Raw genomic sequence first — 12,594 nt, 5'->3', positions numbered from 1 at the left:
TTCTATTTACACATCTCTGCTCTCCCTCTCGCTCAGTAGTCTGCTGAGTGATTAATTTCTCAGTGAAAGAATAAACATTTGACTAAGGGACTAAGTATAAGAGAAGCATTTTTTCCCTAAAAAAAATTTCAAATAGCTCTTAAAAACAAGTAAAACTTTCCATACTGCAAAAAGGAAAAACATACAGGGTGGGATATAAAAATGTGGAGATAACAAAGAGGAATAGAGGAAAAGCAGGGAGACATGCTAAGTGTGGGGAGAGGAAGGAAAATAACTACAGTTAGCATTCTACTTTGTAATTGTTTAAAAGTTCTCTGCAGTATTTACATGCTCCTACCAGATGAGAAAGAAAACCTGAGCATGTACGTGTTGGCCCCCTTCTGTCTGTCTACCAAATTGAAATATACGAAAGCCTGTCACATCAGACTGGGACTATTCCTTCACCAAGAAAGAAATGTTAATCCCTCTTATTGCAGTATGGATATCTTTCTGGGGAGGTTTGGTGTCTTCCAAAGATCTCTTTATTAACCCCTTAGAAATAATAAGAAATTGTATTCTTGATTCAAAAACTCTGCTAATACATTTTTGTTTCATGTTATTCTACCAGTGACTCAGATACCTATTGGTAAGTTATTATTCATCTCTTTCTTAATTCCAACATCTTTTAGAAAATTTTCCCTGAAGCAAAAGGTTTTGCATTTATATTTTCCAACCCCCTTTGCCTCCCTATTATCTAGCATCCCTTTAAGTTAGCAATGAATTTAGAAACTACAATATGCCCAATGACTGGCAGAAAAAAAGAAAAGAAAATTAAGACTCTGAGATAGTATTTCTCTCCTAATGAAGAGGAAAACTTAAATATAGTCAATGCTGGCAATGTTTTGGTAAAAATTATACACTCATACATTACTGTCATTTAAGTTAATAGTCATATAACCCTTTTAGAAAGCTAATTTGCAGTATGTTACTAGATACATAAAAATATAGTATCCTTTAAACTCATAATTCCATTTTTGGAGATATGCTCTAAGGAACAATTCTTTTTTTTTTTTTTTTTTTCATTTTGACTGGTAAGGGGATTGCAACCCTCCACACAGTGTTGTCTGCACCACACTCAGCCAGCAAGCACATGGGCCATCCCTATATAGGATCCGAACCCAAGGCCTCGGCACTACCAGTGCCGCACTCTCCCGAGTGAGCCACGGGGCCGGCCCAGGAACAATTCTAAATATGAAATAAAACTACTTGCATGATGTTAATTGGCAAAAAGATGCAAAGGTAATAAATATATTATGGCAGTTAAGAAAGGAATCAGACAGACCTAGGTTCAAATCCCAGCTAAAATAGCAGATATGTGCCTTTGGATAAATTATTTAATATCTCTAAAATTTTAATTTGTATTATCTCTATTTGGTATTATTTCTAATCACTTCCTTGCAAATCTGATGTTCTCATTCTCCTTCCTCCACATTACTAGAACCGACTAACTTATTTATAAATTGGTGGAAAGCATAAATCTCTACTGGTATAGAAAAAAACAGAAAGGGAAAACAATTGCTGGTGACAGTTTAAACATTTTATTAACAACAAATCAAGCCACAAGGGAAATCCGAAGATGAGAAGACAGAAAGAGCAGAGAAATTGGGTCTCTCAGACAAAAAAGAGAAGGCCAGAAAATCATAAAATCTAAGTTTGAATGTGGCAACATTTAATTCCTTCCTTTTACTATGTGTCAAGGGTCTGCTTTAGCACACTTTTCAGTTGAGAATTTTCAAGAGAAGCACTTTTTCAAAATTCACCAGTGAATATGGAATTCTGCTTTTCCCCTGACTTCCTAAGAAACATAATAGTATATACTTCCCCCTCCTCACCTGTCGCTCCTAGAACAGACTTAAAGTTTCCATGTTACAGTGATTGTGAATGATTGACTTATCATCTCTTATTAGCAAGAGAGATCATTACTCTTACAAAGTAACACCCCTAGAAAAGGTCTATTTTTATACGTTTTGGTACAAAATTCTGAAGTACCTCTAGTAATTTAGTCCTTTATTTGCCAGTCATAAAGAGTTCATTCTAAGTTAACATTAGCTAGTCCAAGCACTGTGAATGCTGTAGGAGGACTGGATATTTTTATCAGATTATAAAACTTTTGTCCATTCTTACAATTGTTAGGAGCATTAGCATTAAGACAAATTCTGTTCAAGATGCTAGGTGGATGTATGACTTTGATTTGGATAAGATTTCCTGATAAACTCGCCAATCTTTCAGCAGCTTTCCATATTCCCTCCACCCACACATAAGGCCAGACATTTTTACCAAATGACTATATTTCAACTCTTCTAAATGATCTAAGAGCAAAGAATAAATTTTTAACTTATTGTGATAAGTCTTTACAGTCAATCACGACTCGAAATAATGCGTATCTATAGTAATTGTGTGAAACGAATGTTTGATACTGAAAACTAATATCTAAATATTAATAATTCCTAATACTGCATGCCATCCCCCACCACTCCAGTTACATACAGGTTATTTGAAATTGTAGGTATACTCATGCCTCTAGCTTTGCCCTCTGGCCTTAGGTTACTGAATAAAAACAACAAAGGGGTTGACCTATCCTATTTCATTGCAGCTTCCTTCTTAGGAGGGAGAGTGGTCAGCTGGTCTCAGGAATTCTTATTCGCTCCTGCTATAAAGAATATGATTAGTAACTGAATTTTTAAAAGGTTAAACTTTGTATTGGATTGATTATTAGAATTCTTTTCAAAACCCACCAACGTGCTGCTTGGTTGGCTCTTCGAGCGTCCCTTGGCTTTCCACAGCATTTGGATTCCATGCTCCGATTGGCTATATTCACTCATATTAATCCAAAACCTAAGAGGCATATTTCCCCATCTCATTTGCATTCAGGTTTTTCTGCATTTTCTAAAAGTATTGATTTTAAGTGAAAAATCTATTGATGCAAAGGATAAAGATTACAGATATAATGTGGGCTTGTCATAAAAAAGTAGAATTCCTTAAGATATAAGGCAAGGAATAAGTTATCTAAGTAATGGAGACCTAGAATGTTATCATGGAAGGGGAAGAATAGAGATAGCATGAGATTAGAGATTGAAATAGAAAGAAAAGAACAAAATTTAAATTAAATAAGCATTACTAACTCTTGCAGAGTTTTAAATTTTCATAGAAGAAAAGAAAAGGAAGAAGGTCTAAACTCATCTCCATTTTGCCTATTCAGAAATATCCACCATGAAAAATTTAGGACTATGGAAGAGGATCAGAAAATTTCAGCTCTTGGGATTTCTTATTTGTCATTATAACATCCTCGTTCTTCTCTATTCTAACACCTCTGGGAAATGTGCAAGTAGCATCTTTATGTCTTAGTTCAGGTTGCTGTAACAGCATACCATAAACCAGGTGGCTTAAAGAACATATTTTTGTCACCGTCTGGAAGCTGGGAATCCCAGGATCAACGTGCCAGCTGATTTAATTCCTGATGAGGGCTCTCTTCCTGGTTTGCAGACAGCTGCTTTCTTGCTATATCCTTATATGGTAGAAAGAGATGATCTCTTCTTATAAGGACACTAATCCCATTCATGAAGGCTCCACCCTCGCGACCTAATTACCTCTCAAAACCCCCACCTCCAAATACCATCACATTGGGGATGAGGGCTTCAACTCATGAATTTTGGGGGAACACAAACATTCTGTCCATAGCAAGATATAAACCCCATATATAATTCCTTTTCTCTTTCTTAATTCTGCTACACTTTTAAATCACAAAATATCTAGCAGGTTTCTTCTAACACATGTTATTTCCCAAGCCAGCTTTAGAATTCTGTTTAAACCCCAGAGATTATCAGAAAGAAAAAGCATAGAAAAATTATCATAACAAAAGTCTAAAAATTTATAATTAAAAACAAACTTTCTGCACTGAAAAAAAAAAAAAAGACTGCTACGAGCATGGCAGTGGCAGTAGGGAATTGAAAAGAAGAAAGAATATCAAAAGACAAAAAAGATGAATAAATAAGTTAGTAACCTTTACCTGTTAACCAGTCTTCTGAAAGGACGTGACTCTCTGCCCTGGTTAAGAATGTTTTTTTTAAAAAAACGTTTGTTCCATTAGAAAAAGTGACTTTTACACATATAACCCCCCACACAGGCCTTCCAAAATGGCTTGGGTATTTCAGTTAGTAAAGTGAAGTTAAAATTGACTTCAGGGATAGCACATTCTTGTAAGATTTGATATTTCCACAAAGTCCCTTTTCTGGTGTTCCAAGTAGATTTTCAATGGGAACTTAGCCCATAAATTTTTTTAAAAACTAATCTATTTTCTTTTTAGCAATTGGTCCAATAGCAACCAGTAAATTCCTAATGTCTTTCTCCATTTCTTCTGGTCTCCTGTAGCATCTGGTTCCTTCCTTTCCACTGACACTTTCGACATCTGACCACTCTGAACCCTGAGAGTCAAATTGTTTTCCATCTCCTTTCCTCCACATTTTCTAGTATTCTTTTAAATTTCAAATAGCTTTCTTGTTGTTTTTGGTTATTGTTGTTTTGGTTTGATTGGTTTTGGGTTTTTTGGTAAATTAAAGGCCCACAGAAACAGGAAACCACATGGAAAGCACAGAAGAAAAAAAAAGTTGTTCCTCTGGTTAGAGAATTCATTCACAAAAGAGAAACAAAGAGAATCAATGCTGACAAAATATGCTGGGGTCAGATCTCAGGAAAGACCGTCAAAATAACACAGTAAGAAGTTTATATATCAACCTGAAACTATAAGATCACAGAATAAAATCCCAAAAGATAACAAGGTAGAAATAATAAAATGAGGAGATATAGCAAATGAGAATATAAGGAGAGACAGACAGCAAAATGCAAACAGAGTTGAAGATGAAGGAGAAAAGCTGATCTTTGTCCTCCCCTCTATAAATTTGATCACATCTAAACTTGAACCCTCACTGCTGCAGAGAATAAGCTTTTTCTGACTTCCACGGGCTGTGTTTTGCCAACTCCTGCTATAAGGTGTAAGTGTCCTAACTCCACATTTTCATTTCTGCTAAACAATCCTGGTATTGTGTTTCTCACAATTTCAAGCTTGCTTATTATTTTGTGCTTCTTATGTTAGGTGTACCAAGTAATATCAACACAAGAGATATACCCATACTCATATTTCAGTACCTGGAAATGACTGTACCTTAAATATTTCATATCAAATAATGTCAGTGAGCAGTGTTAGCACACATCTTGTAAGCAAGACCATTATGTATCCCATATTTCATAGACTGTAATCTTGAAACTCAATGAAATTGCTAATGATTAAGTAAAAATAAAGGCTATTTTAAAGTAGTTTATCACAAGGTCTTTCTTATTTTTTCTTATTTTTCTATTTATCACAAGGTATTTCTTATAATGGTCTATCTCCATTACTTAGATAACTTATTCCTTTCTAAAGCAGAAAAGGCCAAGAAAAGGGGGAAAGGAAATGTAGATTTCCCACATTTAAATAATTGGAACTTAGTTGTTAACAACACAGATTCCACCCAGTGCAGAGGCTTGGGGATTAGGAAGAAGAGAAAGCCCAATACCTCCTGATGTGTGTGCCATGGTTTCTTTCGGTAGACAGATCTGGAAAAATCAGGAAGTGTGGATCATTTCCTTCCCTTATTTCTGTGTCTAGGACCTTTGAGTTCTTGTTCCCAAATTTTCTTGTATTACAAGTTATTCTACCTTAAAGTAGGCAATATTCTTAAATAAGTGGTCTCCTCATATTTCAATTTTGATTTCCTCTTATCTATTTTCCTTTTGGAAGAAAATATAATGGTCTTGTATTTTATTCTAATCATTTACTACTACGGATTATTAGTAGTATATATTCCCAATTATTCTACCACAACAGAGTCTATTTTCTCTGTGCTATAATTTGGTATCTGATAATTTTTACTGAAAAAGGGAATCCCCTCAGATTGACAAGAAAAAATAAGTGTCAGGACAAGATGGTGATTTTGGTAATTGACCAACAATACATATTTTTCAAACTGATCAGGAGAGTAAGTAAAAGACTGATTTGTGAAAGAACAAAGAAAAATAGGAAATGGAATAATCTGAATTTCAGTAGTATTGATATTACTTACCCAAGAATTCTAATCCTTACATTAACTAAATGGCAACCTAAAGATAACCCTCTCTGGAGTGGGATGTGGAGTTTTGTCCAGCAGCACTCCTGAGGATGAAACAGAGAGTATTATACTCCTTGGAGGTCCTGTTTCTGCACCTAGAAAAGATATCATTGGAAAGTGGGTTCTCCTTGAGTTAGAAAATCCCCACTGATCTATATTTGGTGTTTTATTTTTAGCACTATCTCCTATGGGTAAGTTCCTTATCTATTCTCAACTCTGATATTTTACATTGCTTATAGTTATTTTCTGGCCTCGCTGTTTCTTCTTATTTATTTATTTGTAACATAGTTGATTGTACACATCTGTGGGGTACGAAGTTAAATATCAATACTCGTGTACAATATGTGATGCTCAAATCAGAATAATTATTATATTCAGTAATATACACTGTCATTGCTATTCGTGGCCCTTTACCAATTCCTCCTCCCCCTCCTTTCCTGCTTCCAGTAACCTCAGCTCTCCTTTTGAAAGTTCAGTGTATTATTGTGAAAGTTATATCCTTCTTTCTTTCTTTTATTTATATGTTTAGTATTTTAACTCCCACTCCTGAGTGAGAACATATGGTATTTCTTTTTCTGTGCCTGGCTTATTACACTTAATATGATTTTCTCTAAGTTCACCCATGTTGCTGCAAATGGCAATATTTCATCATTTTTTACTGCAGAGTAACATTCCATTGTGTATATACACCATATTTTCCTTATCCAGTCATCTGATGATAGACATTTAGGTTGGTTCCAATTCTTGGCTGTGGTAAATAGAGTTGCAATAAACATGGGGTGCAGGTATCTCTTCAACATGATGCTTTCCATTCCTTTGGGTATGTACTCAACAGTGGAATTGCTGGATCATATGGCAATTCTATCTGAAGTTGTTTAAGGAATCTCCATACTGTTTTCCATAATAGCTGCACCAATTTACAGTCCCACCAACAGTGCAGGGGGGTTCCCCTTTCTCTACATCTTTCTTCCTGGTCTGGCTGTTTCTACTCCAAAAATAGAGGTGTGTGCTTCTAAAGTCATTTTAAATATCCCTATTCCCCAGAATCTTCAAAGATTTTACATAATTAATTTTGGACAGATTGCTGTAGAGGAGATGAAGTTCATATGAAAGGATGCCATAATCTCCAGCCATCTTCTAGACTCTGGAAAATAACTCCTCTCTGATTCCCAGCAAAATTTAATGAAAGAAGAATTGGTTCCTGAGTTCTACTAGTTCTTTGCTGGGAATTTGGAACTCCTTTTTAGTTATAAGTGAAGGCCCTCTGAATCATGTTAATAGAAAAAAAAAAAAAAACTAAGAAAAAATCTCATTTATTTTCTGTTGCCTTCTAAATAACTTTACCTTTGAGGGACAGTAGGTATTGAGCACCTTCTACATACTGTACACTGTGCTAGGCACTTTCAAAAACAGTATCTCTTATTTCTTATTCTCACCATAGCCTTGCCTGGTAGCTATTATTATCCCCTCTTTACAGATCAGAAAACTGGCTCAAATATTTGCCCAGTGTTTAAGAGATGGTAAACAGCAGTGTCAGGATTTAAACCCAGGACATTCCAACCCAGTTTTCCAGGACTTTTCTGAAGTACATACTCTTTCCATACCAACACATTGCCTCCTATACTGAATCACAAATGCCCGTTTTGTGATTAGTCATGAAACCTTATCTGTAAATCAAATGTCTGTAAATACAAATATATATCTACTAGAGAAGCTGTATAATTAAATGTATGCAAAAGAATCCTTTTAAAAATAGAAGACTTTCTATTTAAGGCAATGTTTGACTTTTTTCTAAATTCAAATTTCAGTATACTGAGATTATTTAATGCATGGCTCAGCTCTTCAAGGAAACCATATAAAACAAAATAAAATAATACTTTCTTAAAATTCTGTAAATATGTAATCATAAGAAGCAAATAAAACAAATCTAGTGAGACACATTTTAAGCATTTCAAACATTCCAAACACTGACAAACACAAAATGTGTCTTTATATTTAACCATGTTTAAGCTCCATTCTTCCTTCTCAGTTTACACTAGAAAGAGGGTGGATTTGGGAGGAGGGAGGACAGATAAAGTTGAAAGGGGCAATTATTTTCTTTTGATTTCATGGTACAAAAAATAGTATGCATTCAGAGCAGTCATGAGGTGCCTACATTCCTCAAATGCCCTCCCCACCTAGGGACAGTAATAGAACTGTGATCTTGTGTGTTTCCCTTACAAAAAGAAAGAGAGCTGTGATGGCTAATTTTGTGGGTCAACCTGACTCTCTCTGAGAAGGGATCACAGGCCAAATCTCTTCCTGGAGGTAAATTAGTTTTTAATGAGTACATTTTTTAAAGTTGCCAGAAAAAAAAAGTCAGTTTAATTTTTCTAATTTTCTTGTAAAAGATATACTTATTGATATAATCTTTCAAACACATTCTTCCCAATTGATATTTTTAGAAAAAAGAGGTTAAGGTTTAATTCAGTGTTCAAAGAAAAATTTAAGACATCAGACCATGAAACATTATCATCCTCTCAAGCTAATTCACTTACTTTTCACCTCCACATTCAGCTAATAAGTATATAATCTTTTAAAATGTAATTTATGGCCTGAAAAATATAATGACATCACTCTGATGCTTAACAGATCTTTTAGAATCTAGATCTGATTGTGCTGTCCCTGCCAACCACTGGATTAAGAATCTAAGATTAGTTCCCTAATAAAGCCCATGTTCTATTTTCTACATTTAAAAAAAATGTATTTATTACAAATATTCATGAGGTACAAAGCTGATTGTCCTCCCTCCTGCCCATGATGTGAGGGCCAGATTTTCTACAGTATTTTAAGTATCATATAATTAAAACTATTAATGTGATAGTGATTTTGTGATATCTTTCAGTTTTAGCAAAAATTAAACCAATTTAAAATTTTTAAACATTAATTTTTAATCAGCCTGGACACATTACAATGATCCCCAAAGTCTTCATTAAATCTTTTGATTGTACTAGAATTTTGTTGCATGGGCTACTGCCTGAAATAAATGGATTTTCAGACAGAGCTTACAAACCTTTATATTATAAAGATTTACATGGTAAGTATAGAATGATTATGAGGTCCAAGGGAAAGAAAAGATTTATGCACTATCTTGAAACCTGAGAGAAAAAAGAAAGGAACTTAGAATGTGGTGAAATAATAATTTGTGGCTTAATTCTGCGATGCAAAGTTGAAATAAAAGTGAACTTCACTTTATGGGATAGCTAGGTTCCTGAAAAATAAACTCTGGCAAATCTAATCTATGTTAATTAAGTCCAAGATAGAAAAGATAGCAGCAAAGATATTAAAATAATCAAGGGTATGAAGATACAATTGCAAGTGACCAGAGGTATTTTTCAATGTAATGGGAAAAAGAATAAAAATTCTTTTAATTCTATGAAATTAAGAAAGGCATAGTTAGAATAAAAAATGAGTGCTTCATTAAATCCTAGAATATTTAATTTTGGCTGACAAAATCTATACAATTTAGAAGGTAAATTTGGGTTTTTAAATGGGCCATGCAGTATCACACACAGTAGTAAACAATTACCCCAATATACAGTAAAACTAAAAATATTCCTATGTTAAGAAAAATCACCTTGTTTGAGGAGTACATTCCACAGTGTTTAAGGTTAGAAGCTTCAGTGGAAAAACACTGTCTTCTCTATACTGTTCCACATCTCACCATACTCCCCAAACTTTTGTCCACTGGTAGCACTATCAAAGACCAAAATATTCTGGATTATCTTCCTCAATTTAGCAATGTTTGGGATATACTACCACTGATTTTCATTAAAAAATTGGAAACGGGTTTGTTTAGAATAAAAAGTTAGTAGCCATATTTTAATGAAGAGCATTACAGGGGAAAATACACAAAAGGGTTCTTACTGCAAGGTTCCTAATGTTATTTTTATTTTGGTGTCAAAAGCTTAAAATAAGAAAGATAAAATACCAGAAAACACTGAACTATAATATTCCTTTTGGTTTATAATTAGCTTCTTCCCTAATACAGGTGTGCCTCATGTTTACTACTGATAAAATCCTGAAGTTAAAGTTCAATAATTAATTTTTAAGCAAGAAATCTTCCTGTAATACGATTAGCCATTCTTACAAATTATTTATTGGGAACTAAGAGTGCCTTGTCTTGACTGGGTCAGAGAGTTTGTGCCTGTACGATCTTATTTAGTAGTAGTCATAGCCAATATTTATTGATTACTTACTATGTTCCGTGCACTATACTGAGGCTTACCTAAATAACATTATTTCACCCTGATAACACCTCTGTGAGGTATCTATTACAATTGCCCTCATTTCATGGACAAGAAAATGAAGTCTGCCCAGGGTCACCCAGCTGGTAAGGTGTGGAGCCAGAATTTAAACCAGTCTGTCTCCAAAGGTCTGGTACTTTAACATTTGTCTAAAACTTTTAATAATTCTATGAAGTGAGCAGAACAGACTAAACACAAGGAAAGTGAGTCTTTGGGGACTAACCGATTTATCCAAATAAACCCAGTTAGCAAGGATAGTAAACCCAAGTCTTCTGATTCAGCTTTTAAATTCAGTATTCATTTTACTGTATTAAATATTAGGTTTTCTCAAAATCAGACACGCCTCTTCTCCACAGCAAGAACCCAAACAATTCTCCTTGGTAGCTTAGATATTTCTTTTACTTAATTTAGGAACAAAGTTACAAAGAAAAAAAAAATACTTAGCAGAATCTAACAAATTCAAGTTTATTAGTTCACACAGAAATTGAAACATAGCAGAGCTGATTTACCTGCACATGATAAAAGTACCTGAAATTTTTTCAAAGTGAGTTAGCAGATATTGCAAGAAGCAGTCTAAGGTGATAATTAAAACTGAACTTTGGAGTCTGACTACTCAGGTTCAAATCCCAGCTCTACCACCTACTGATTACAAGACCTTATTCACATTTATTTAGGCTTTCTGTGCCTCAGTTTCTTCATATGTAAGATGGGGATAATAATAGTAGTTACACTATATGGTTGTTGTGAGGATTAAATGATTTAATACATAAAATGCTCAGTGAGTGCCTGGTATATGGTAAGCACTTAATAATTATCAGCTAGTATTATTATTATTACCTTTGCATAATGAGATATGTTTTTATTCAATATGGAAAGCATATTTGAGTCTCCTTTCTCTATTTTAAGAAATAATTATTGCTTCTTTCCATAATTTTTACTTAAAATAAATTCTATTTCTTTTCAGAATACATCACCTGTTTGCCCCTAAGCATTATTTATTGGCCATAATCGACTGAACAAATGCCAGTTTATTTATAGTACATTTAGGCTTTCCTCTCATTAATCATCCAATTTACTGAAAAGAGTCTAGAATTGTATCAATACTTCTACAATTTTATGTGTAGAAATCTACCATTTTATATTTTCAGGAAAATCTCAAGTTATTTCCAGTTTGTCAAGTTTAAGACAAAAATAAAAATAAAAAAGAAACCAATATCAAGAGGAAAATAGAAAATACTTGATATCTGAATCATGTACTTTTGTTGTGTGCTCAATTATATTTACAGGTTACATGGATGGACAACTTGCAATACAATCAGATTCCAAAGCCCAGATTCTAAAAAGTGGAGGCACTACACTTTCTCAGAATAGCCAAGAAGAAAGCAAGGAAGCACTAAAGAATGAAATTATATTTACAGATTCTGATGAATACCTGATATCAACAAGAAAAAAGGAGCCAAAAAGAAAAGGAAAAGGCACTGATTCAGAGAAAGACAAGATAGGAATGGAAGTCAAGACAGAGAATGAAGCTGGAATACCACAAGGACAGGAAGCCCAAGAAAAGAAGAGTGAGGTCAGAATACTGAAAGGACAGGAATCCCAAGTAATAAAGAGTGGGGCCGGAATACCACCAGGACAGGAATCCCAAGTAAAGAAGAGTGACACTGGAATACCAAAAAGACAGGAATCCCAAGTAAAGAAGAGTGGGGCCGGAATACCAAAAAGACAGGAATCCCAAGTAAAAAAAAGTGAGACTGAAATACCAAAAAGACAGGAATACCAAGTAAAGATGAGTGAGGCAGGAATACCACCAGGACAGGAATCCCAAGTAAAGATGAGTGAGGCCAGAATACCAAAAAAACAAGAATCCCAAGTAAAAAAAAGTGAGACTGAAATACCAAAAAGACAGGAATCCCAAGTAAAGAAGAGTGGGGCCGGAATACCAAAAAGACAGGAATACCAAGTAAAGATGAGTGAGGCAGGAATACCACCAGGACAGGAATCCCAAGTAAAGATGAGTGAGGTCAGAATACCAAAAAAACAAGAATCCCAAGTAAAGAAAAGTGAGACTGAAATACCAACAAGACAGGAATCCCAAGTAAATAAGAGTGAGATGGGCACACCACAGG

At 34.4% G+C, this 12,594-nt stretch overlaps 1 protein-coding gene across 1 annotated transcript in view; it reads left to right on the top strand.

Moving 5' to 3' along the window:
• The window catches only part of LOC103607569 (uncharacterized protein C6orf10-like), a gene marked incomplete at its 3' end in the record, with an annotated part of 71,125 nt that extends 58,562 nt beyond the window's left edge, over positions 1–12,563 (top strand). The window contains exon 3 of the mRNA XM_008592061.1: positions 11,686–12,563. Within this exon, the coding sequence (XP_008590283.1) occupies positions 11,686–12,563 (878 nt within the window). The remainder of the gene's footprint in view (positions 1–11,685) is intronic.
• Positions 12,564–12,594: the final 31 nt, after the last annotated feature.

The sequence above is a fragment of the Galeopterus variegatus genome, unplaced genomic scaffold (assembly GCF_000696425.1).
Source record: "Galeopterus variegatus unplaced genomic scaffold, G_variegatus-3.0.2 Scaffold7545, whole genome shotgun sequence".
Lineage (NCBI taxonomy): Eukaryota > Metazoa > Chordata > Mammalia > Dermoptera > Cynocephalidae > Galeopterus > Galeopterus variegatus.
This window is presented reverse-complemented; position numbering and strand designations above follow the sequence as displayed.